We start from the raw sequence: 24817 nt of genomic DNA, 5'->3' as shown, positions 1-24817 counted from the left end.
TTTGGCTGGCTTGACACATTCAGCAGGGGAAGAGAATTCATAATCAACCTTCGTCTCATTTGTGTAAAAGCATTCCCCAGAGCAGACAAAATCACGAGAGCAACGTGAAGGAGTCTCATCTTGGTTGCTTTCTCCACATCATACGTGAATGTGTGGGTGCAAACCCCTTTTGGCAAAACATGGAAATAAAGCAACCCAAGCCAATCTGGAGAGAGAGATCTGCATATCCTTGAAGAGTTGAGTTCCTCTAACTCCCAAATACTTCCTCTTCAGCTTTCAGATCTTTTAAGCAAGCTTCCAGCTCAACTCCTCACGAGGAAATGGGATATTTAATGGTATTAAATCCCCCCTCTGTGGTGGAGTTTCTTTCAACTTGTCTTACTCCACTCTTTAACTTCTTCTTTCCATTTCCATAAAGTACTATGTAATATGTAGCAGGTTCAATTAAGCAGGAGTGTGCTAAGGATTATATTTTGTGTTTTTGCCAACTCCTCAGTTTCACACAAGAACTTCATGCAAACTAACCGTAAAAGCATTTCACCTCTATTCACCCAATAACACATTTATTTCAGAATTGTACATTCCTGGAGGTCATTGGTGTTCTCAGTTGGTGTCTTCCCTTTATTCATCATTAGACCTGCTTCCCTCTGTGTATGCTCTGGTGCTTCAAAGATAGGCCCCTGGTATGCCTGTGAGGCAGCGGAGAGAGAAACGCTGATAAAAAGGTCAAAAAGGCACCTTCTTTCAAGTCTAAAGGCTAACAGCTCTATTGAACGTTTCAGTTCACCTGATTTTAAAATAACTTTTCTGATCAATCTATATATTTATGTATATATATACATTTGTATATATAATATCTTGTCAAATTCAACATGTATATTTTCTATTTCAACATGTATATTTTCTTTTATTTTCTTTCTATTCTTGTTCTTGTTTTATTGTAAAATGCCTTGTCTTTTATGCTGCTGCAACAAAGTTACAGTGCCTGTGGCCAGAAGTTATAGTTCGTTCACTATATTGCCGGCATAATCTGTGAGTGGCAGCTATACAAATGTTTAGTAGATACATTAAGTGCTGCTGTAAAATGAGCAGCGCCATAAAGTCAATCAGTTGATCCAGTGTCCAGAATGATGTCCCTGCTCGGAAACGAACAGCAGTAAAGTGAGACTCCCCATGAAAACGGCACCTGTCTGACTGCTTTGCTAATAAGGACCCTTCGTACACCTTTGTGGAATATTCAAAGTGTGACAGCGTTGTTTGTCAGGACAGAAGATAAGACTTTAATGTCCATGGCATTATTCATGTCTCCTTTGCATAGACTAGCAGGGGTTGAGAATCAATTTGCTTCAGCTAGCAGTGAGGCAACTGTCTGGCAGAAGTGATGTCTTTTAATTAGATGATGTTACAGATATGAATGATGTCTGCCACGCTACTGATAGTCAGCCCCTTGTCATCGTTGAATAATTGGTGATTGATGGCCCAGTGCATCATGGGTAAACAGATAAGGAGTCATCTATCATAAAGTGTCATTAACGTTCGGTCGTAGAGTGTCACGATGCATCGAGGCATTGACTGTCAGACATGACTTGCAGTCCACAGAAAGTACATGAGAACATTACAGTAGGGTAGTGACCTTGAACTTACTTTACTCCAGCTTGAGTTTTGTGAAAATGAATTTATAATTTAGTAAACAACATAAAGCAATCACCCTATGTAGTCTACAACATTAGAATGAGTTTGGGTATCTACAGTGCAGTATTAGTTGTGCAGTAGTACTGTGCCTCAGTGTTGTGGCTATAGCTGCAATATGTATTTCACTATTCGATAGATTAGTATGGAAATAGCAATTACCCTGTGCTGTCTGTGACTGGAAAAGCCATCATTGTTGTGCCTCTCATATGTAGTAACCTGCATTCATTCTGCATCTATCTATTATCCTAAATGTCACGACAGAACCAAACATTTCTATGAATAAAACCCTCACACCACTATATTTACTTTACATATCATTTCCTTTATTTCACTCAAACAATGTCATAATAAATACATACAACAATCACATTTCTAGTTTATTTTACAGGTGCATGTAAAACACACACACATTTTGTGCATGTTTACATGTGTCTTTTCCCTGGTTTGCTCTCCAGCTGTGCACACTGCCAAAACAAGATAGTTGAAACCACTCTGTGCAGTGAGTGCTTGGAGGAGGGTCGGCCATCAGCAGCAGAGCAGTCAACATCTGTGGTAACTGCAAAATAAATGTATGGAAAGGTCACGTCACAGTTTGCCACAAGTAATAGCTCAACCGACTGTAAAGAGGAACCTGCAACATTGTACTCTTGACGTTTGAGTTGCCAGTGAGTGTAAGACAGGCTATGAGCTAAGCTAAAGGTTCAGATGCACTCAGACAGAGAGTTTTAAAGCTGCTTCACGAGAGGCAGACTGTGACCACTACCTTGTGCAATTCCTATAAAGCCATTTGCAGTTGGCTGAACAATCCCGTTGTGCACCACACAGTTTAAATGTTATTCGTTTGGGTACACCTACTTAATGCATTTTCTAAGCCCCTAGACATGCCACTTACAGACAACAAAGAAAATGAATGTGCAAGTGTTTGGAGAGTATCCTCTGACTGAATGCTCCCCTCGTTGTTGGCTTGAATCTCACCCTAACAACATCTTCTCAGGCCCGTGCATAGCATGTCTGCTCAATGCATCTTGCTTTTTTCACACATGAAAACGCCTCATCCAAAGTCAATACATCTAAACACTTTCACGGTAACATTTCTGTCCTTTTGATGTACTACTTTTTTATGACTTAAGTACTTGCTGTCTGTCAGCTTTCTACAGTTTATTTATTCAGCTGATTCACAGTAACGACCTTAACTGTCGCATCAAGTAGAGTGGTAATGCTTTTTGTGCTGCACTGTGGGACATATATCACCCTTGCTTGTTGTTTCTTGGGTGCTAAGGTATTGATCTGAACCCTGACAGAACACACAGCTGGGAGATGCAACTCTTTGATTTCTGCTGAGGCTAGAAGCCTTGGTGTGTTCCTGTGTGGCTACTTGGAAAACTTAGATGGACTGAAATGTGATCCATCATATTGTGATGCTGAAGTGGTGTTTTCAAGGTTGGGACTACCAGTGTTTCTTAAGGACAACAGCATTGTAGGTACAGTTTGATACGGGATGATTTTTCATGTCCATCGTTCATACTCGACATATCTACTAGCATATGTGTTGAACAGTGCACAGAAGTCACAGTTTAGGTTAAGGAGTTCTGTTCCCCCATAAATGCATTAGGATAGGTTTCTTTTCATTTATTTTGAGCATAGAGTGATGCTATCGAATATCAACAGTATCCTCTTGTTTTGGGACTGAGGTGTGGCAACATTGATATGCTTTGGTACATGGACCTTAAAGGCCCTGACACACCAGGCAATTACCAGAGAACTCCCCGACTCTGACGCCGACTGTTGCGTCGGCGTGTTCTCCTGCGTCCTCGCAAAGACTTCAGCCAAGCACGTACGAACTGCGCATGCGTGAGTGGCCATAACTCTCCTTACCAGCAGGTGGCGGTAGTGTGTATTCGTCATTCAAAAGAGGCAACAACCGGAAGACAGAGAAGAAGAACAGACTGCGTGATCTAAACAAATAGTGTGTACGTTCCATTTTCACTCTCGTCCATCGAAAAAATGTTTCGTGCGGTACTGGAGCTATCAGCCATTGGAGTGTTGCTTGTGGAAGACATTCTCAAGCAACCGTTTCGCTTCTTATGCACTGATTCGCTAGCTGAACACCCAATCAGAGTGATTTCTTTGTCCGACTGCCTGTGGCCAATGCACATCCATGAAAGGCCAAATAAGGCGTGTCACGGCCGACGGTGCGGGACATACCAAATTGAGTTTGGGCGACAGGGCACGTTTCGTCGTCCGACTAACGAAAACGGCCGATTTCGGCCTGGTGTGTCAGGGCCTTAACACCCTTGTTATCCACTAGCATTTATATTCAATGTACCTGCAAAACTCAATACCTTTTTGATAATCATTACCTGCACTCTAGCAACAAATGTTTGTCCAAGTTACCTTGGTTTATGTTTTTAACAAAGGAAGCATCTACAGTATACCAAACATAGGGTTAGGGTTGGGAGTCATTATCACAATAAAATGACCCCAACCGGAAGGGCAGTTGGAAAGTCTTTTGGACCTATCACAAGGACGGAAATGGCTCATACAGACTATCTGTGTTATATAGGGATGGTCCATACACTGACAGAAACAGCTTGATTCAATTGATGTCCATTTTGTGGCGTCACAGCTTTAAAATACAGTTAGAGTTGCTTAATTGACTTTGTGGGGATATTATTTTATCGACACCGTCTCTCGGACAATAATGAACTTTAAACGTCAGTACTTTGTGTTCATAGTCGAAGTTATGAGAGTGTCCGGTTTATGGCTCAAGGGAACTTAGCATTATTGATTAACAGTCTGACTTGCCAATATGTGGAACGTATCAATTGCTGCTGAATAGCTTTGTTTTCCTTCTTCTACATTTTGGTTTATTTCTTTTTTTACGTTGTCCTCCTTGACATTGTCTTTTGTTTTAGTGGAAGGCGGCTCCAATCTTGTGTGCTGTGATCCTTATTCTTGCAGAAAGTTGTCCAAGCTCGAAATGTGGTTGGCTTAAACTCCCTATTTCAGTGATTATTATAATTATTCATCCAGACCAAACGCCGGGCCTCCTCAAGAAATAAGGCTTCATCCATTAAGGCATATTCTCTGTTATTCGGCATCAATGGCACAGCGACAATAAGTGGATACTCAAGCTTTTATTTGTTAAACCCCCTGCTGAGTATTCCATTCACAGGCCGCGAGAAGTGGTATTAAAAATGGTCTCATAATTCCAGCGTGGGACTTTTTGTACCTCGAATGTATTAGAAACATTTAAATAAGTTGAATCCCTTTTTTCTTTAATTCCAAGTAATCCTCAACTGAAGTACAAGCACACATTTTCTCAATAATTCTCAAGTGAGGATTGTTCTTTCCTCTTGAACTTTCTGACAAAGTGAAGTCTTTGTGTACAATGATACGTTGACGTTAACACACATACACCCAGAGCTGTTTATGTTTGTGGGGACATAAAATAAAGTATTCCATATCTATTATTCAAGACAGATAATCCTGATTGGGTTCTAAGCTTCTCATTTGTTTTGGATAAAGGGAACAATTTCACAATTCAGCACGGTGCAGTTAACATGAAATAAAAATGATGATTAAGATAATAGACTCTAACTGGTGATGATGGTTTGGATGGCTCTGGATATTAAAGTGAACAGTTTTAAGCCATGTATTACCGGAAAACACATTCAATATATGCATCTATAGAAATGAATGATAACACAGAATATCAGGCAGCTTGATGCATTTTGTTATTGTCTTGATCACCAACGGGAAACAGTGTCATTGTTGCGGTTGAAGTGTAGAAAGCCAATACACCTGACAAAAACCAAAGGGAAATATATTTATATATATATATATATATATATATATATATATATAAAACCAGCCACTTTTAACACCATTCTGCGTAGGTACAATCCTAATAGTTAGACGCTCCAGAAAAACGCGGGCAAAAATCCTTGATTATGCGATTAAACATGCAGGGTTTTTATGTGATTTTATGCGGTGAAATTGCGGAAAGTTGCAAAATATGCGGGGGATTTTAAAAAATATTGGGCTGTCTTATTTATTCTCTATCACACACAACCTGCCACTAACGTCAAACCCCTTTACTATTCTATTAAACACATTCAATGTTTATTTATTGTCAAAGCAATTGGGCTATTTTAATCTCACACACACACACACACACACACACACACACACACACACACACACACACACACACACACACACACACACACACACACACACACACACACACACACACACACACACACACACACACACACACACACACACACTTCTCCGCCTAATTCTGTTTTCATTTACTCGATCGTTATCTGACCAGCTTCAATCTTGTAGGCTACTCACTTCGTTTCCCGGTCTTTAGTAGAAATGTTCGTTGGTAAATGAGCTCTATACAGTGTTGTTTACATTCTGTGATGCGCGAGCTGATGACGTCAGGTCAAGACGAGTTAACTTAAAAATGTGGGGATTATGCGGCCTTTTAAAAATCTGAGCCATTTTGCTGATTATGCGGTAAATTCTGCGATCGCAGAATCGCGTTTTTCTGGAGGGTCTAAATAGTAAATGATCTGATATGCACTTTGAGGGGTAGCAACAGGAGTATTTAGGGGTTTCATCTGAAATATAGACTCTAGGATTTATGAAAATATAGCTTTTCTTCAAAGAAGAATTCATCCAATAGAAGACCAATTCACACCAGCATCTTAACAATTCCCATCCGCTCCACAGAGAACACAACCTCCTGCATTTTTTAACCTCAAAGTCTATGTTTTTCCTCTGGCTTGCTTTGGGAAGTGTATTCTCCATCGGAACTGTAGAAATCACACAAATCCCAATTCCACTTTCTATGTTGTGAATTCAATAACTAAAACAATAGTGAATCCCAGTAGTGGCTCCTATCAAGTTATAAAGCCAAGGTGAAAACATCCATTTGAAGGAGTTCACTTGAAAGGCTTTTTTTAATTGTTGAATTTGACTGATAAATAAAGTTTGTCCTTCTACTTGTTCTGAATAGAGTGAAGCCAGTATAGAGATGTTTGGATTCAAAGAATGAACACTTTGGTATTTGCTAACACACCATTGACAGCTCTGGTTTAAATTCACAGTAGGAAGAAACCTTCGCTCTGAATGCATTTGAGTGCCCTCTGACTGAGAGAGGTTCAATGTGCTTTTCTGCCTGTCAGGGTTGTTTAACAGTTCAGTGTAAACAAATTGCTGCATTCATCCTCTTTTCTCAACATTTAACATCTCTTGTCATCCAGTGGAAGTGGTTGGCACCCACCATGTGTTGCTGTGAAGCTATCCAAGTGTGCTGAAGTAAAACTAGAAGAGCAAAGACAGTAGTTTGGAAGCGTAAAGTACTGTAACTCTGTCTGAGTTTGTAATAGGTGACGTTAATGGATGCATATGCTCAATATACTGTCGTGTTAAAGCACATAAACAGGTTTCTGATATTGTTCAGAATAGCAATGGAACAGATGTCACTCAACATTAAACCCTCAATATAATAGAAAAGCAATGCAATGAAGTCTTGTGTGTGTGAAATATGAAGGAACAATACAAGCGCCGCTTCTCTTATGTGTGATCTTAAGTACTCTATGATTTAGTTTTCGCAGTAAGATAAAGGAATTTTTCATTAGTTGTTTTCCACAAGGTAGCTGTGATAAAAAATAATCCAATTAGAGCTCCTCTTAGGCTCTGGTGCATACTAATGTTGAGCGTCCCTCAGGATCTCTCCCAACAGCTGCTTTAGAAATAGACTTGATCAGCCGGAGGTAATGCTCTCACCAAAGCCGTTTGTTAATGTTTTACAGCCAGCTTGATGTGTATAATGTTTGTGGGAGGAGAGAGGAAGGGAATGATAATTATCCTCTTGCCCTATCAACACCTGTAATTTCTGCATTTTTAAACGTGTTAGAGCCATAACGCTTCACAAACAGTGTTATTTTTCTTCTGGCTGGCTTGTTGCAGAAGGATAGGACCAGATATTGTGAAATACTGGTCACTATGGCTGTGCCTGGGGTATTTTCTTTGGATTGAGAGTCCGTTCAGAGCATTATAACGTAATCTCATTTAAGTGGAAAAGCTCAGAATCCACATCAAAGGTATTTCTGCCCTCAATATGATGCCAACGTTCTTTTACCTAATGTTGTGCTGCAGAGTTTTCCATGTACACAGACACACATATATTTACATTGATGGATAGACTCATGCAGAAGATGTGTCTCAGCAGTGTTGACTTTCGATTTTACCTTTGACGATGCTAACTGCAGCTATGTGATGTTGAGATAACACATGTTGTATATTTCTCAGTGACGGTTAGTTTGTTTTGTTTTTAACGAGGTATAGCAAACTGGAATATACTGGTTCAATTACTAAAGCTTAAATGGTCTCATGAAAACATTCTTCTAAACAAGTGAACATTAGACACTTCATGCTTTAGGAAACTTAAAATACATAAAGCATGTTGGCCCCCCTAGAGCAGTGGTTCCCAACCTTTTTTCCCAAGAGCCCCCCCAAATGACTCCTGTTGGAAGTTGTGCCCCCCCCCCGTCACACACACACACACACACACACACACACACACACACACACACACACACACACACACACACGTGCACACACACACACACACGCACACACACACACACACGCACACGCACACGCACACGCACACACACACACGGGGGTAATTAAAGTTTATAAGTCTCAAAAATGCTACAACTCCTGTCACAAACTGGATGGATGTGAAGTATTTCCTTAAAGGAGGATGAAAGCGTAATGAAGGAGCACTATTGGAGTGACTTTGATGGTTATTGGACTCAGGATTAATTAATTTGGATGCCCGCTGTATGAAGAAATTAAAGGACGGCGCGGAAGTGGAAACAATTCACAAATGGATTAAACTTGTTAAAACACTTCCTCTGTGTAAGCCGGGTTTTGCCGATGTGTTTATGTGGTTTCAAAAGTCGTAAATAATCTACAAAATGGAGGAGCAACTGTGACAAATAATCCAACTGAAACCGGCATGGACAATGACTATGTTTTAAAAATGCTCTTATCCAGAAAAGCCCGGTTTGGACACTTTACGGGCAGAAGAAACATTTCTATTAAAGAAAGAATTATACATTTCTGTCTTTTTATGCCTATAATAGCTACTAACTTGAATTTGTATTCAAATTAATTAATCAATTATTTTTTTATATTTTATTGTAATGTAGAGACAAGGCTTTTAGTATTGTCATGTATTGCTTTGCAATTATATGTAAAAAAAAAAAAAAAAAAAAAAGTCTAAATATGATATTTGGCCTCAAATCATCTGAGGCCTGGCGCCCCCCCGGGTTGGGAACCACTGCCCTAGAGGGTCCAAGGTCCCAACATATGGTCTTTCAAATGTTTTGTGAGAAACAACTCCCTGTAATTGTTGACATTCTTACCATTTTATTTAGCAGGGGTGCACTTTGGTTTTCACTGCTGCAAGTGTCAGCAGTTCAACATTGAAAGTGGAATGAGAAGTATTTTGAGACAAAGGGGAAGGATGCGTGTTTCAACGTTCAAACAAAGTTCCTTTTCTCTGTCAAACATTTGTGTCCACCGAGTCGCTATCTTTGGTATCAAAAACAGAAATTCCGTTGCTTTGGGAGAAAGTTTGAACAAATCAAGCATCCGAGATCAGAGGATGTTCACAAGTGTCTGTTTTATGGCATGTGTTCTGTGTGAGTCTTTGCATTTGTGATATGAACACTCAGCATCAGGGAACATTCTTATATCTCCTCTACGAAATGCCAAACTCAAAGCAGTTGGGGTTATGCAACCATTCAGCCTTAATATTAAAGATCATTGAGAAGGAGTGGGAGAATAAGCGACTTGGTGAAGAGAGACAGAGCCAGTGGGTGAGTGTTGGAGAAAGTGAGCGACAGAGCATGATAGAGGATGGAGTTAGGGGGTTGGCTAAGCAACCTTAGTGCAGTTTGTCTTCATGCAGCTGTCCCCCTTCGCAACATCCTGCAGCCCCAGGCTATTTTCCCTGACAAGCTTGTTGCCTCTAGTGCAATAGGTGATTTACCTCTCTCGCCGTGGCACTGACCAACATCCCATTCTGGGAGCGGAGTAAATCAAAAGTCTGGACTTCACCGTTAATCACTAATTATAGGTTGGACGGTGAAGGTTGATCCTTCCCAGGGGGCCGAGTCCCTCAGGCCTCAAATCAGACCAAACAGAGGAGCCAAGGCCACTCCATCCTCTGATAAATATCTTACAGCGAAGGCGCTGGACTCAAAGTGTTTGACTCGGCTCCAAAAGCCCAGACTTCCATCTCCCTGGGGGGGTTTCTCATTCAGGTCGAACTCGAGCCCTCCCTCCTTCTCCTCCCTCCCTTCATCCACCAGCCTCAGCTATGATGGAGCCTGCCCGGTCCTCAGTCTGCCCACTTTCTTCTTCAAATTCCTCCTTTAACTCACATTTCTATCATCTCGGAGGGAACGGGACAAATGGAGTGTCTTGCTTGCAGGGTATTCCGAAAGCATTAAGATACAATCTGGCTGTAATTGAATGGTTAGGACGTTATTGAGGGAGATTTTTGTCAGCGTATCCACCCACCACCATCACCCCCTCACCAAGAGCACCAAGTGGCCGCATGGTGTGTTGATGGGCTGGCTGTGGTGTGATCAGTGTCAGGGGAGGAGGAGGACCATGGATTATCCATGTGTGACTGATGGAAGATCCATTTCCCTTAATTATTCACTTTCTGCATTCGAGTTGATTTAATGTGTTTTGCTTCCCCTGCTGTGCTGTTTTCCTCATTCTGCTATGTATTGACTTGTTTGGTCAGCTTAGGTTTTTGTTTGCTTGACATCTTGATTGGTTTCAATTTGTTTTGTTTTGGTTCTTGTTATTTGATTTACATTTGGTAAACTTCCACCACCGTGACAACATGAGAAACCCAAATGGAATCACCAGTGAAATGATTACCCACAATCCTTTATACATCCATTATGTACACATTTTTACTTTGACTTCTTATCTTTATACCAATATGTTTATTCTAGTTTAATTTGTATAATTCTGATACAATTAACAGTCAGACTTTTTGGTTACATTTTAACCTGCCTTACGGCCATACTTGCCAACCTTTAGACCTCAGAAATCGGGAGCATTTCAAAATGCAAAATTGTGGATCGCCGGAGCTGTTAGATTAACATTAACATGCTTATTGTAGTTGTAAGTGCACTGCCTTGCGGCCTGTAGCACCATCCTTGATGGAGCATATGTGTGGGCTGGACCTGTATTTTACAGGAAAGGAGTGAGCAGAGAGTAGAGTAGTTGTCGATTCTTGTTCTGTTTTCTGTGAATATCTGCCTCACCCTCTCAGACTTTGAGTTGCGCGCGCTACTAAAGAGACGTGTTACCATGGAAACCAAACAACGGTGTAGCTGTATTAAAGTCCGAGTGGAAACAGTCGTGTGTAAATCTGATTTTGTCAGAAATTGGGAGAAATGCGGGAGAAATATGACCCCGGGAGGAAACCGGGAGAGGGCAATGAAATCGGGAGTCTCCCGCGAAAATCGGGAGGGGTTGACAAGTATGCTTACGGCCCGTCCACACGGCGGCGTGCGTTGAACCTTCAACGCTTCTGCTCATTCACTTTGAATGGTGTGACGTCACGCTTGGCCGAACTGCATTGTGGTTCCGTCGCTTCGCTTTGCTCGCTTCAAAAGTAGAGCAATGTTAAACGGAAGCGTCAACCAATCAAATCATATGCCAGTATAAACTCTAGCCAATCAAACCGCGTGCTTGTGTGTCCGGGGCGGGAGATTCATGTTGTTGGTCGAGTTTCAGACACGCCCGCCGGCAAGTTTCAACGCACACCGCCGTGTAGACGCTGCGTTACTTACTGCAGCTGTTCTTGGGCAATGATGAGTCATTAGCAACATTACATGTGCGTTTACATTTGGTTTTACATCTATTAACAATAAGTAACTAATCTGGCAAAACATTTAGTTTGTAAAGGAAATTGAACAACTTCTTTGTTGCCATTGTCCGATATCAATGTTATCTGAAACACAGAGCTGTTAGCCACAGCTACAGAAGTATAACCTAAAAGTTCTTTAGAAGTTGTGATGATAAACAATATATTTGCCCTCTCAGTGAGCCTGTGATGTGAGACGAAAGAATCCAAAGGTCTGATGTTGTTTAGTTCAGCGCCCTCTGGAAGGAGCACTTACTCACCTCAGTTAGACAGTTTGGGCTTGATTTGTTCACTCCGTGCAGCAAAGAGGGCGATGTGTTGTCGTTCTCTGCTGCAGACTCAGGTTGTTGAGGCCTTAAGGGTCAATGTAGCATATCTTTAGACCCTGAAACAATCAATGTAAACACGTCTTTGAAAAGGGTTGCTCAACATGAACTGAATTATAGTAGCGCCTCTATAGCCTCACTTGAAAAAAAAGTAGGTTTAGTAATGCCCTGTTAAAGCAGAAACTTGAAGTCTTTCATCATTTTTCACTTCCTCCCAGTCATTCATGTTCTCTCTGTCCATGCTGGCTCTCACGTCACCCCTGATGTCTGCCGTTGTCAATTCTTTATTAGATACAAATAGCTCTTAACCGATCAAACACGCTCCATCAAATGATCTCTGTCACATTCTGATGTCCCCCGGGGAAATGTTTCAGTCGCTTTATGAAGTTGGTTATTTCTTTTCATGTACCATTTAAACCCCCCCCCCCCCTTTCATACATCAATACCAGTGACGGGTTATGTTCGTGACAAGAGGAATTTCCCTCAGTGCAGGCCATCACAAGACCGTTTTTATCATCAATCAATGAAAGAGACATTTAAAGGAATGGGCTCGTGTTTGCTTTTTGTTAAAAAAGAAAGACTGATTGGCTCATTACTGAATGTTTGAACCTGCTAACCTGTTTTTTAAAGGTCCCATGTCATGGCCATTTCTACTGATCATATTTCCTTTGCTGAGGTCTAATAGAATATATTTATATTGTGCAATTTTCCAAACTCACATTGGTTTCTCATACAGCATCTCTGTATAGTATGTGTATTCACTCTCTGTCCTAAACGCCTTGTTGGAGCGCCTGCCCCCCCTCCCTGTGAGCCCAGTGTGCTCTGATTGGTCGGGACGTTGCGAGGCTCGCTGCTGCGAGGAGCGGACAGGCTTCCGGGTCGGTGATACAGCGAGAACAAGCGAAACTCATCCTGAGCACACACAAACACTCACAGCGGAAGTAAAAACAATAAGTGTTGCTTGTTGTTGAGAAAGAAAAAGGTTTCTAACGCTGTGAGAATGGGTCTGCGGAGAGCATTTCTCCACCATCCCAACTCGTCTATTACCAACCAGGGAGCTCTATGCAAGTCAATGGGGACTCCGTTAGTTAGCCAAGGGATCCTGGTGTGGGAAGTCAGGTGCTCCGCAGATTGGTCCATTTGGGCTAATCCGGTCATTTGTTGTTGATTTGGGTGTGCACACGTCACAGAACCCAGGAAGCAAACAATGGAAAAAGAGAAATCTCCTGGGGCAGCATAGACAGTTATTTTCTGTGTTAGAGTTTTACTCGCTAAAGGGTGTACTTTGAGGGTTTGTGACTTTGCAGACCGTTTACATGCAGAAAAACCTTCATAACACACAAGGGGACGGGTAATAACCGGAAACGCATGACATGGGCCCTTTACTTGTTGTGCAGAGTTACATTTTGAAATTTGATTTGATTATTCTAAACAAAAAAGGTGCATCGCTCAAGCTAAAAAGGAGTATAAAATCCTTCAAAGCTATTTGATATTTCAATGTGGAAATGGTAGTGGGCATAGCAACATGATCACTTGTAACATATGACACAATCTGATGCAATAGCTCGGCAATATACAATGACTTCATGGAGTTGATGATGTTCAACTTCTGTCAAATCTGTCGCAGGAGCAACACTGTTCGCTTCTTAAGGTCATAATTATGGGTTGTTGCATTACATTGTAAGGTGTTTTGGTCCACAAAGCTGTAGCTGCTTTCTTTAATTTTATGAAGTGGTTCCTTTTGGGTATTCACAGAAAAAAGGTATTACCTAAATACATTTATTGCAAATAAATACAACATGTATTTTAAAAGTAACAGTGTTTGCTAACGCAGTTAACACCTTGATTATGTTTCCTGCAGGATGACACCAATTATCACAGAATACAGTATTATTTCTTATATTAAGGTGTAATTATAAAACTGAGAGACATGCAAATATAAAACAAAACTTTGAATGAGCTGCTGATTACAATCCATACTTTTCTAGCACTATGTGTGCTGTAAATAGTTTTTGAATCAGATTTTCCTCAGGGTTATTTGGATGTTTGGTTGTAATCCACCAGTTTATGTAATCAAATAAAATCAAACAGTTAAACTCATGGATTTCTTTTAAAGTGGACCTAACATGCTATATTTGAATAATATAGTGTAGGACCATACCTATATAAGGTATATTTATACTTTTTATTTTTCAAAATACCAAACAGATCATGCATTTTAGCCATTCCTCATTTCGCTCAATTTAACAATGTCTTTGCATGGGCTGATTCTGTGAGAACAGCACCATCTACAGGCCTGGCATATGTACTACAGCGTCTCCAGCGCTTTCCAACGGCAATGTCCGTGGCTGTCTCCTCCTGATTGGTGGAGTTGGCCCAATAGCCGTAGCGCCACTTCTGTGACGTCATAGAAGTGTTCAAATCTGGATCAGTCTGTATCAGATCCGTTGCAGCCCCTTTTTTAGAGATTTGGGTATGGAGGAAAACAGAGAGGGTTGTGTTTTCTGACTCTTGGTGAGTTCCCTGGAACACCAGGGACACATATTCATGTATAAAAGATGTACAAAAGTACATTTTGCATGATAGGTCACTTTTAAGCAACTCAATATCAAGACAAACTACTGTATAGAGTTGGATCAGCTCTCCACTAACAGTATAGTCATCCACATTTCGAGTTGTACTCCACTCCGAAGAAACGGCTGTTATTAATCCTCTAATTTTGATGTAATCCTGGCAGTGATTTGCCCGGGTTTAAGCAGGGTTTCATTGGGCCAAATGAGAGATTAAAAGACTTAATTTGGAGCTCTCGCTGAAAAGAATATGAGTCGTCTCACGGCTCAGAGTGATTGGCCTGGATCTATCAGGCCTGTAGAGTTCACACAACAAAAGGACCAAGCATCAGAAATGAGTGAGCAGGTTAAAGAAGCATCCAGAAGCCGCCGGTACCGGCCCACCAGGGTTACGCTGTAATTAAAGGTGATCTCATCCAGATTCTCCGGGCTGTGGCGAGCTAACACTGGACCGGCTCTTTCATTAGGTTTTGCATTTCATGCCCTCAGGAGCAGAACAAATTGAGTCTCTGTTTCCTTTTGCTCATTACCCAAGAGAAAGATTAAAAGGCATTTTCTCACACAGGCAGCGTTGCATAATACCACAGAAGTGTACACTGTAGTCTCATCAAAACACACAAAAGGCAGCCATAGCCGCGCTAACCTCTAACTAACCAACCCTGGATTTGATTTGTGGCAATGTTTTCTCTCAGTAATAATTAGAAATCAACCAAAGATCTCATCATTACAAGAAATATTTCTTTTGAGGTATTGCTGGAATTCCAAATTGGTAATGGTGGAGGTCGAGGGCTATGTTTCTCCACAGAGAGCCTCTCTGGCAGTGCAGGCATTTGTATGCATGTTACTTTCATCAAAAAAAATAATGCACTTCTGGGCTTTTACAACAATGTGAAGGGCCTAGCTTGTTTTAAACTATTCCAACTTCTAGACACAAAGCGGCGTACTGTACATGAGGTTTCAACAGTCCTCAGACCAGCATTAGTGCCTCCAGATAGTGCTTCTGCTTTACTGTTAGCTAAACAATGAGGCTTATGTGTGGTGGTGAACCAAGGGTCCTCTGAGAGACACAATAAAGAAAGTATAACTTCCACTATAGCGCTATTATATAAATTATGCAAACTATTTGCCGAACATTTAACTTAATTCCTTCCCATTACGTTGCAAATTGCAATATTTGTGCTGGCTCAGTGCATCTTTAACTAAATACACATCTGCCTGTACAGCACAACAGCAGCTAATTGAGACAGCGTTTTGTTCTTTATTCATGTTTTCAGGCTTCATTAGGAGAAACATGTACATGATTGCATTGTGAAGCATCTCAGTGGGTTTATTTCTATGAATTACAGTATGAGCTGTTTCAAGCAACAGAATGTAGTTTATTACTAACTCGTGTTAAAAGTTTTTACAGTAAACTTACATTTTCACTTTTCCTAGAGTCCGTGTCCTTAAGCCGAACTGTCTGACATTGTGCTTTGTTTCTCCTCTCAACAGATGTGTACCTGCTCACCCTCCCCGATGATCAGAAAGTGAGCGTCACCACAGTAACAGTCGGCCAGAGCGCCGTATTGACGTGTGCCATCACAGGAGAGCGCAGGCCTCCCATACTGTGGAAGAGAAACCATCAATATCTGAACTCCCTGAACCTGGCAGACATCAATGTAAGAGCCGGCATCCGGCCCCCTGATTCTATTGTTTATAGATAGATACACGGGTAGATAAGTGAATGTGTAGTGGATGCACGGATACATTATATATGAAGGTACATAATGGGATTTAAAGTGGAATGGTTCGAACAAATACAGCCAACGGGTCTGATTATTGTGTTTTCATGTTGAGATGCATCATTAATTCTTAACGACAGAGGAAGAGCTGTACATTTCAGATTATATCTTCCTATATTTCTCTCTCAGCACATTTCTTCTTTATTTCTTTGGCAGTGGCTCAGATTGTCACCACTTTTTATTTGACTGTTGGCGCCGAGCTTGTGTATTGTGAGCCTGACGGTAATCCAGGATGTCAGTTTGTGTTCTTGGTGTTTAGAGACGGCTCGGAGGGACAGGGATTTCAAGAAATGAAAGCAGATGAAGGGGAGGGGGGGGTACCAAAGGGTTTCTGCCTTAGAGGAGGGACCTACTTCTACAACTCTGTGAAAGACTACGTGTGCATTTCTCTGTTTTAATCTGCATGCACAGCCCTGTGTGTCACTTTCATCCACATCAAACGGAGCAGGGGCACTTAACATGGAGAGGTGCAGAGAAGGCAGACCTCTCCTTCCCCTCACCCCTTTATGCTCTCTGTGTGTCACTGCTGACCAAGATGAGTGTGATACTGCTGTGCATAATTAAGTCAACACTGTCGCAGTAGATAAAGGGAGGCCCAGTGAAGCCACTAATGTAACATTAAATGTTGATGACCCTTAAAATGAGTAAGAGGCGCCCAGCTGTCGCCAGTCATCCTTGGCACCATCAACTGGCTCTAAACCAGTGCTTCTGCTTGATGGTGATGTTTGATTCCCTTAAAGGGCGGCGTCCAAACCATTGAGTCATTTCTGATAGCTTTCCTACAATTTGTCAGTCATTTATTTATATAATGTATTATGACTGCTTCCAGGCAACGTATTTTCAGAAAAGACGAATACAAGTGCTGGGGTGTAAGAAAAAAGAAAAAGGAAAAAAGTCTGATTATTTTATGAAAACGCTCTCAATATCTTATGGGGGATTTCTAGGAGGAGAAGACAGGTGTGAGGTCTTGTAAGGTCAACACACACTTTGATCTATCTTTCTATTCCACTCCACACAAACGGTTTAGTTCTGTTTTTTTTTTTGCACATTCGATAAATCTTGCTTGTGTTTCATCTCTTGACTTTGCCTGAAAACACAAGGCAGAGTTCAGAGGGTGGTCTTTGTCTGTTTCACACACAGTCATCAGTTTCCTGGTGTCTAATATCAGATCTTGCTCGGGTGTATTTTCATTCCCATGTCAGCTCAGGGATGAAAGCTTCTGCTGACAAATTCTGTTTAGAATATCTATTGTAGCTAAAGACACTTTGTGTTAAGTTCATTTATACTTGGACTAGTGAAAGCATACTGTATGGACCTGAATAGGACGATTCATCCTTGAACAATAATTTGGTATTTCAACTTTGTTTTCACACTTTCTCTGTGGAATCATACAGACTTACTTTTCTCTCCTTTTATTTAGAGGAAATCAAATATGCTGTGTTGGCAATCAATCAAAGCTGGGCCTTTTGTGGTTTGGAACAACCTGGAGAAAACATCCAAATTTGATTTCTCTCCACTGAACCCATAGCACGAGTTATACATCAAAGATGGAGACAGAGCAGAGAGAAGGATGCTACTAACTTTGCATTTTAATTAACCCCCGAACCACTTTGGTACCCTCAGGATCCTCATATTGCCTGGATTCGATGTTGTTGCATAAAATTACCATCCCTCTCTCTGCGGTGCAAGAGGGCATGCTGGTTACATGCCAGTGCATTTTCATGGAGTGAGGCTGTGTTAAACTACTACAGGGACTAATCCATCTCCTCAGTCTGAGAGAACGCGCTGCACTTTGACCCTGGAGGTCTGCCATTGTCAGATTACATTTTTTTTGTTGGTGTCTAGCAAAGCCTGAGTTTACAGCCTCTGCTAGGACACAGATTACCTCCAGAACCCCAAACGGCACCAGCATGACTCAGCATGGGTCTCCTGTGGCTCGTCAGGAAACTGTGTGCAAGCCACGCAGCACAGAGAGAAATTACCAACGGAGCATTAGCTGCACGCAGACTTAATCCAGATTTATTTTTGGCTCTCAGACTTACAGTCAATCATTGTTGTCCCTTCCAGAGAAGAGAGTGGATTTCGCCCGCACCTGGCATCCACAGACTAATTCTCAATTGCCTCGCAGACACTTTCTGTATAATTGCAGGCTGTTAATATTTGTGAGCATCCACTGCCAGCCTTAATTAGAGTAATATTCCTGTGAGTACACATGGGAGCTTTATGCAGTCTAATCTTGCTAGACCTTCCAATTTTAAAAAAGTGGTTATTTTTGAAAATGCCGTGGACATCCAGACTTAGTGATGCGCACATTAATCCCAGTGGTGCGCTTGTATCCTGGAGTTCAATAGAGCCCCTCTAAATTTTGACAAAGCAGCTTACCGTAATGCCGTGAAGTTGACAGTTGCTTGCTGTTGCATCATCATCCAAGTCTGTCAGTATTTCAATCCTCCCTGAGTGGCCAAAGAGAGTGTGTGTGTGTGTGTGTGTGTGTGTGTGTGTGTGTGTGTGTGTGTGTGTGTGTGTGTGTGTGTGTGTGTGTGTGTGTGTGTGTGTGTGTGTGTGTGTGTGTGTGTGTGTGTGTGTGTGTGTGTGTGTGTGTGTGTGTGTGTGTGTGTGTGTGTGTGTGTGTGTGTGTGTGTGTGTGTGTGTGTGTGTGTGTGTGTGTGTGTGTGTGTGTGTGTGTGTGTGTGTGTGTGGGGGGGGGGGGGGGGGGGGGGTGTGTGTGTGTGTACACTTTTTTTTAAGTGGCTACTTTTTGTCATCATTTTTACTAGTCAGTCAACTTGTTGTGCCTCTATTGATTTGTTTGTTTCTTACTAAGGACCAACATCTCTGGACACTGTCCTAAAAATGGAAATATTAAAAGTTAGAGCATTTATTTTAAGAACTTCCCTCAGCAGGCATAAATATAAGCACGGCTTAATCTTTATTTCTCCTTTCTTTTCTTATCCTTTGGAATATTTGTTTGTATCTGCAATTATGTTTCAGTGAACGTAACATTATATTTAAATTGCGGGGATATACATGATAGTACTAGTAGCATAATTTCCGCATACAGTATGGTCTTGATAAGTGATCATTGATAATATGTTTTATACTCAAAGTTGTAGTCGTTCTTTGCCATTTCTAGAGGGTTTTGTTGTGAATAAAGATGTGAAAGTGAAACATTATATCGGTAGATAACACATGCATCTTACAGAATGACATTGTCATCTTTTATTATATCTACAACTTCAATCAAGAGGTTTTATTGTATTACTCCTTGTTGAATTAATCATGTTGATCAGGAGCTAAGTACCAAACTCGTGGTTTATTATGTACTACTTATATTCTCTACTATCCTGACAAAAGATCTACGTTGAGCTATGTACTGAACTTTGCCTCTAACATCATGCAATTGTGCAACAACACCAACACTGCTGTGACCTTTCTGCTTTAAAATCTATATTTATTCTGCTTTTAATGAACCAAACTTCCTAATGTTTGACCTCTGTTTGACTCCCCAACAGATCCCGTCTCAGGTAGGGTGTATTTGGTTTTTCTTCACAGCCGACTGACATCGCTTCACTCTTTAATTTATTTTCCATTCACAAAAAACACAACCGATGCATGATGCTGTTATCAGAAATGCACAAGCTGAGGACATCACATCAATTGAACATCTCATGTTTCTACAGTGACTGCATACTGTTCATCCAAAACATGCTAAACCTAACAGAGGAAGGATGAGGCCTGCTTAATATTTGTGCATTTTAGTTATTGTCAAAACATCTTGTGGAAAACCCCAATCAGATCTCTGTGGCACGAAGCATATTCAATCTCCTTCAAGACTGAAATGTTCAAATTATACCAAATCATTTCCTAAACAGCTTTGCGAACGGTGGAGGAACATGTAACCCAGTGCAATAGTGTGGCTCATTCAAGTACACAGAATTGTGTTTGTGATGCTCACAGCATAAATATATCCCTAATACTGTGAGCAATGCGTAAACACTGTGAACACGTTCTGCTGGGACTGCTGCATTGGTAAAAGTAGTTGCAGTGTGTGTGGGTGACAGTGAGGGCTGTGAATGATTCAGGCAGAGTAATGGGACACATCATTTCCTGACAACACATGCTGCTGAATCTTTTTTTAAATGTGATTTCTTTAAAGCTGTGAGCACCACACATTACATTCCTCCATTATAATGTGTGGCAGGCGAACTGCTAGCACCTGAGTGTGGTCGAATATCAGAAACCAGTGATAAAAAATGACTGACTTATAATGTCAAACCCCTCTGTCATGCTTTGTTACCTCAGTATACTTTATTTTTAAGGAAACATGTTTCTCTCACTGCGAAGGATATTTTCACTCCACTTCTGTCACACAGTTTCAAAAGGCCGTTCTACAGAGGCTATGTTCTGAATTGCCTCGTCAGTGTAGCTGCACTCTGAGGTGGCTCTTTAGTGTCCTTTCAGTTGACCCGGCACTGACAGCTTTATTAATTATAGTTTCTTGAGGGCTATAGCCTATTTGTAAATCCACCTCTACCCGCCCTTGTCTCCCTTCCCTCTGAGTTTCTCCTACACCGGCCTGCTCCCTCTGCAGAGAGCTGGGTGCTGCTGATATAGCTAAAGCACGGGTGGTGAGGTGAGGTGGAGGAATCATGTCGACAGCCCCCGTCGTGGCTCGTTCCACCCTCTGAGTTTCATTTCTACCCCCATTCATTTTTCATTTAAGAAGGTGACACAATATGCTCTCAGCCCAAGGGGCCAAAACGCACCATCGATTTCCCCTCATATTGCGAAGCTCTGATGCTTCACTCAGCTCGAGCCGTTACCGAGCTCTCGGGTTAGATCGCAGCACACCGGGACGAACTGATACACACACCATGTTCCTGTAAACACGACGGAGGGCTCCACAGCTGTCTACAGATATTTAAAAACAAGCTGAACGCCAAGATGTAAACAGAAAGCAAAGATGTGATCAAAGTGTTGAACGCCCTTTAATGAGAAAATTCCGTTTTTCTTTAATGAGCTCTCCTGACTTAGGACTGGTAATTAGGCTTGAGTCTTTTTAATAAAAGAAAGCTGTTATAAGCAACGAGGAGCACAGGGCAGAATCTCCGTCATGCTTCAGAGCAAAGGGTCACCACATTAAGAGAAACCTGAATGATTTCCTATGCATGGCAGCGATCAGGAATGAACACGTTTTTGCACTTGGCCTTCATCATGTTAGCGGGCATTGAAGAAGACTAATGAAGGCAGAGTGCTGGAGCGAGACCACTCCTGAATATCTGCCGTGCATTTAAAAGTGGGGACAACCTATAGTTGTGAGCACAGGCAGTTATTGTTGTGTCCATGGAGATTTATAATATAATCACTTGATATAGTAAGGAAGGTACATACTGTATTTGAAATGCAGGGACACTCTGTATCTGAATATTGCTTTATCTGCTCTGAGTATTAAGTGGCCAATGTAAGAGTAAAACAGCATTTTAGAAAAAGGAAAATAATATACATTTCTTAAGTGTCTTACTCTCAAGCAGTGTTAATTTCGTCAACGAAAACTATGACGACAAATGTTCGTCAACAACCTTTTTTACATGACTAAGACGAGACGATGATGAGCTAAAAATAGATTCTTGATAACGAAAACTATGACGAAATGTATATTTAGTTTTCGTTGACGAGACGAGACGGGACTAAGGTGTTAATGGTGGACTATCGGACATTCAAAATGCAACATATTTTCCCCCAAGTTTCCGTCTTGTCTGTCAAAATGCATTTATGGTTTCTAACTTGCAATATCATTATTTCCGCTCTCTTCACTCCAGAAGAGCGATCTCCCTGTGTCTCTCTGTGCGGGGGGCGCGGCCTAACAGACATGCTGCAGCGGACACAGAGATCTGCCGGGAACGGAGCAAGAGTATAGACACATTTTGACTAAAAGTTGACTAAAACGTTTTGAGTTTTCGTCGACTAAAACTAGATTAACACGTTTTGAGTTCTCATTCATAACACTCCGTTCGATATCTCACTATGGGATGCGCCTCAACGCGTATGCAAACAGAAGCATCAATCTCATTAAACCAATCTTGACGTCTACGTCAGGGAATCCACCAACCCTATACGTAGCGTGCGATACGACGCAGCGTCATTCAAACACCTCTTCTCGCTTCAGAGCACATCTCGAATTATCAGTAGCCGGGCTAGCTTAACGGTCCACAGACTGAACCCAAAGCTAACATTCGGTCGACGGGCGCTTGCCGGTTACTTTCTGCTTTGCAAGAAGACTGAACAATATTAACACACCAGTTAATATTGTAATCTGCCTCGCCGTTTCTTTCTTTCGAAATTACGGTAAGGTTTGATTTTTTCTTCAAGCTAGTAACATACCTGTTGCTAGTTTTTCTTCCCTCCACACCGACACCACGGTAGCGAGGACGTTCTCTTTTCTCTCTCACACCAGAGGAGACGGAGATAAAAACAAAAGGTATTAACACACCAGTTAATATTTTTTAAAGAATAAAATCTACGCCGTCGCTTTTTCCTTTCGGATTAACGACAAGGTTGGATTTTTTCTTCTTTTTCTCAATAACGTACCTGTTACTAGCGTGTCCACTCCACGCCGACACCCCGGCGAACAAAGATGGACCCTTCTCTCCCTCACACCAGAGGAGTCAGGGACTCGGAGGCTCGGCTATGCGGCTGCGGGTTTAAGATCTCAGGCACAGACTCACACCAGGTCTGCTCGTCCTGCCTCGGGCTGGAACACGCCCAGGAGGCTATCGATAACCCCAGCTCGTGCGGGCATTATGCCCACTTCATCATTAAGAGCCTCCGCCGACGGCTAGCACGCCAAGCTAGCTTGTCGGGACAGGACCCCCTCATGTCCACTGATTCGCCGGCCGGCAATCAAGACATGGTGGCGTCCGCCGCAGAGATTGAACCCCGCGCCGTGTCAGGCTGGGGTCCGGTGGCGGCAAGAGCCGTGAGAGTGGAGCCCTGCGCTGTGTCAAGCTGGGGCTCCCAACTGGACCTCACCATGGTTCCACCCGCGGAGGATGTCCTAGAGTTGGACTATATGGAGGAAGAAGAGGATGCCTCTGAGTTCCTCCTTTCCGACTCGGATGAGCACGAGGATGACATCTTCGTTTCATCGGCTCAGGCTGCAAAGCCGGGAGCGTTGTCCGCTCTCCCGGGCGAAAGCACACCAGCTTTGCCCTGCCTAAGTATGGACTTGCACCGTTAGGCGTGGACACGCTCGCGCACGTTTGGCCTCCGGTTCTTCTGTACGCGTTCCCACCCCTGGCTCTGATACCCCCAACTCTGGCCAGAGTGAGAGAACAACGCCACACACTGATCCTGATAGCTCCGCACTGGCCTGCAATGTACTGGCTGGCGGAGATATATCAGCTGCTGTGCGGGCAGTCGTGGCAGCTCCCACTACGCAGGGACATACTGTCTCAGGCGGGGGGAAGATCTTTCACCCACACCTAGAGCGCTTGGCACTATGGGCCTGGCCCGTGAGTGGTACAATCTGAATACAGTGGGGCTCCCTCAGAAGGTGATAAACACTATTCAGAGTGCAAGAGCTTCCTCCACCAGGTCCCTCTATGACTGTAAGTGGAGGGTGTTTGAGGAGTGGTGCCTTCAAAAAGGACACATCTCTTTTCAATGTCCTGTCGGGGTGATTTTATCATTTCTACAGGACCTAATTGATAAACACAGAGCTTTCTCTACGATCAAAGTGTACCTTGCTGCTATTGCTGCATGACATGTGGGCTTTGAGGGAAAGACGGCTAGCCAACATCCTTTGGTCTGCCGTTTTATGAAAGGGGCTCGCAGGCTCCTCCCTGTTTCCAGGTCACTGGTGCCCTTATGGGACTTGGCAGTGGTTTTAGATGGGCTCACTCGACCTCCATTTAAACCCCTGGAAGAAGCTGACATGAAACACCTGTCACTGAAGACAGTGCTGTTACTGGCTCTGGCATCTGCCAAGCGAGTCAGTGACATTCATGTGCTCTCTGTACATCCTTCATGCACTCAGTTTGCCCCGGGGCAAACGAGAGTGTTGCTGAAGCCCAACCCTGCCTTTATACCTAAGGTGGTTGGCTCATGTACCCCCATTGACATTGTGGCATTTCCTCCGCCGCTGTGTTTCTCTGAGGAACAGCGGCCGAATTTGCTGTGTCCAGTCCTTACTTTACGCACCTATATGGACAGGTCAAAAGAGTTTCGTTGCAATGACCAACTCCTTATATCCTGGGCTAACCCTCAGAAGGGCAAGCCCGTTACCAGGCACCGGCTCTCCCACTGGATTGTGGAAGCGATTGCTCTGGCTTATACGAGTCAGGGTTTGCAGGCACCAACGGGCCTGCATGCTCATTCTACTCGTGGACTGGCTACATCCTGGGCTTTGTTCAAGGGTGCTTCCATCCAAGACATTTGTGCAGCAGCGAGCTGGTCCTCACCGCT

At 42.5% G+C, this 24817-nt stretch overlaps 1 protein-coding gene across 1 annotated transcript in view; it reads left to right on the top strand.

The window, feature by feature from the left end:
• The window catches only part of fstl5 (follistatin-like 5), a 167490-nt gene that overhangs the window by 78230 nt on the left and 64443 nt on the right, over positions 1 to 24817 (top strand). Inside the window, exon 5 of the mRNA XM_079667637.1 lies at positions 16065 to 16231. Coding sequence (XP_079523763.1) covers positions 16065 to 16231 — 167 coding nt within the window. The remainder of the gene's footprint in view (positions 1 to 16064; positions 16232 to 24817) is intronic.

This window comes from Notothenia rossii (genome assembly GCF_949606895.1).
Source record: "Notothenia rossii genome assembly, chromosome: 3".
Taxonomy (NCBI): Eukaryota; Metazoa; Chordata; class Actinopteri; order Perciformes; family Nototheniidae; genus Notothenia; species Notothenia rossii.
Note: the sequence above shows the minus strand (reverse complement) of the source record. Positions and strands in the feature narration are given on the sequence as shown.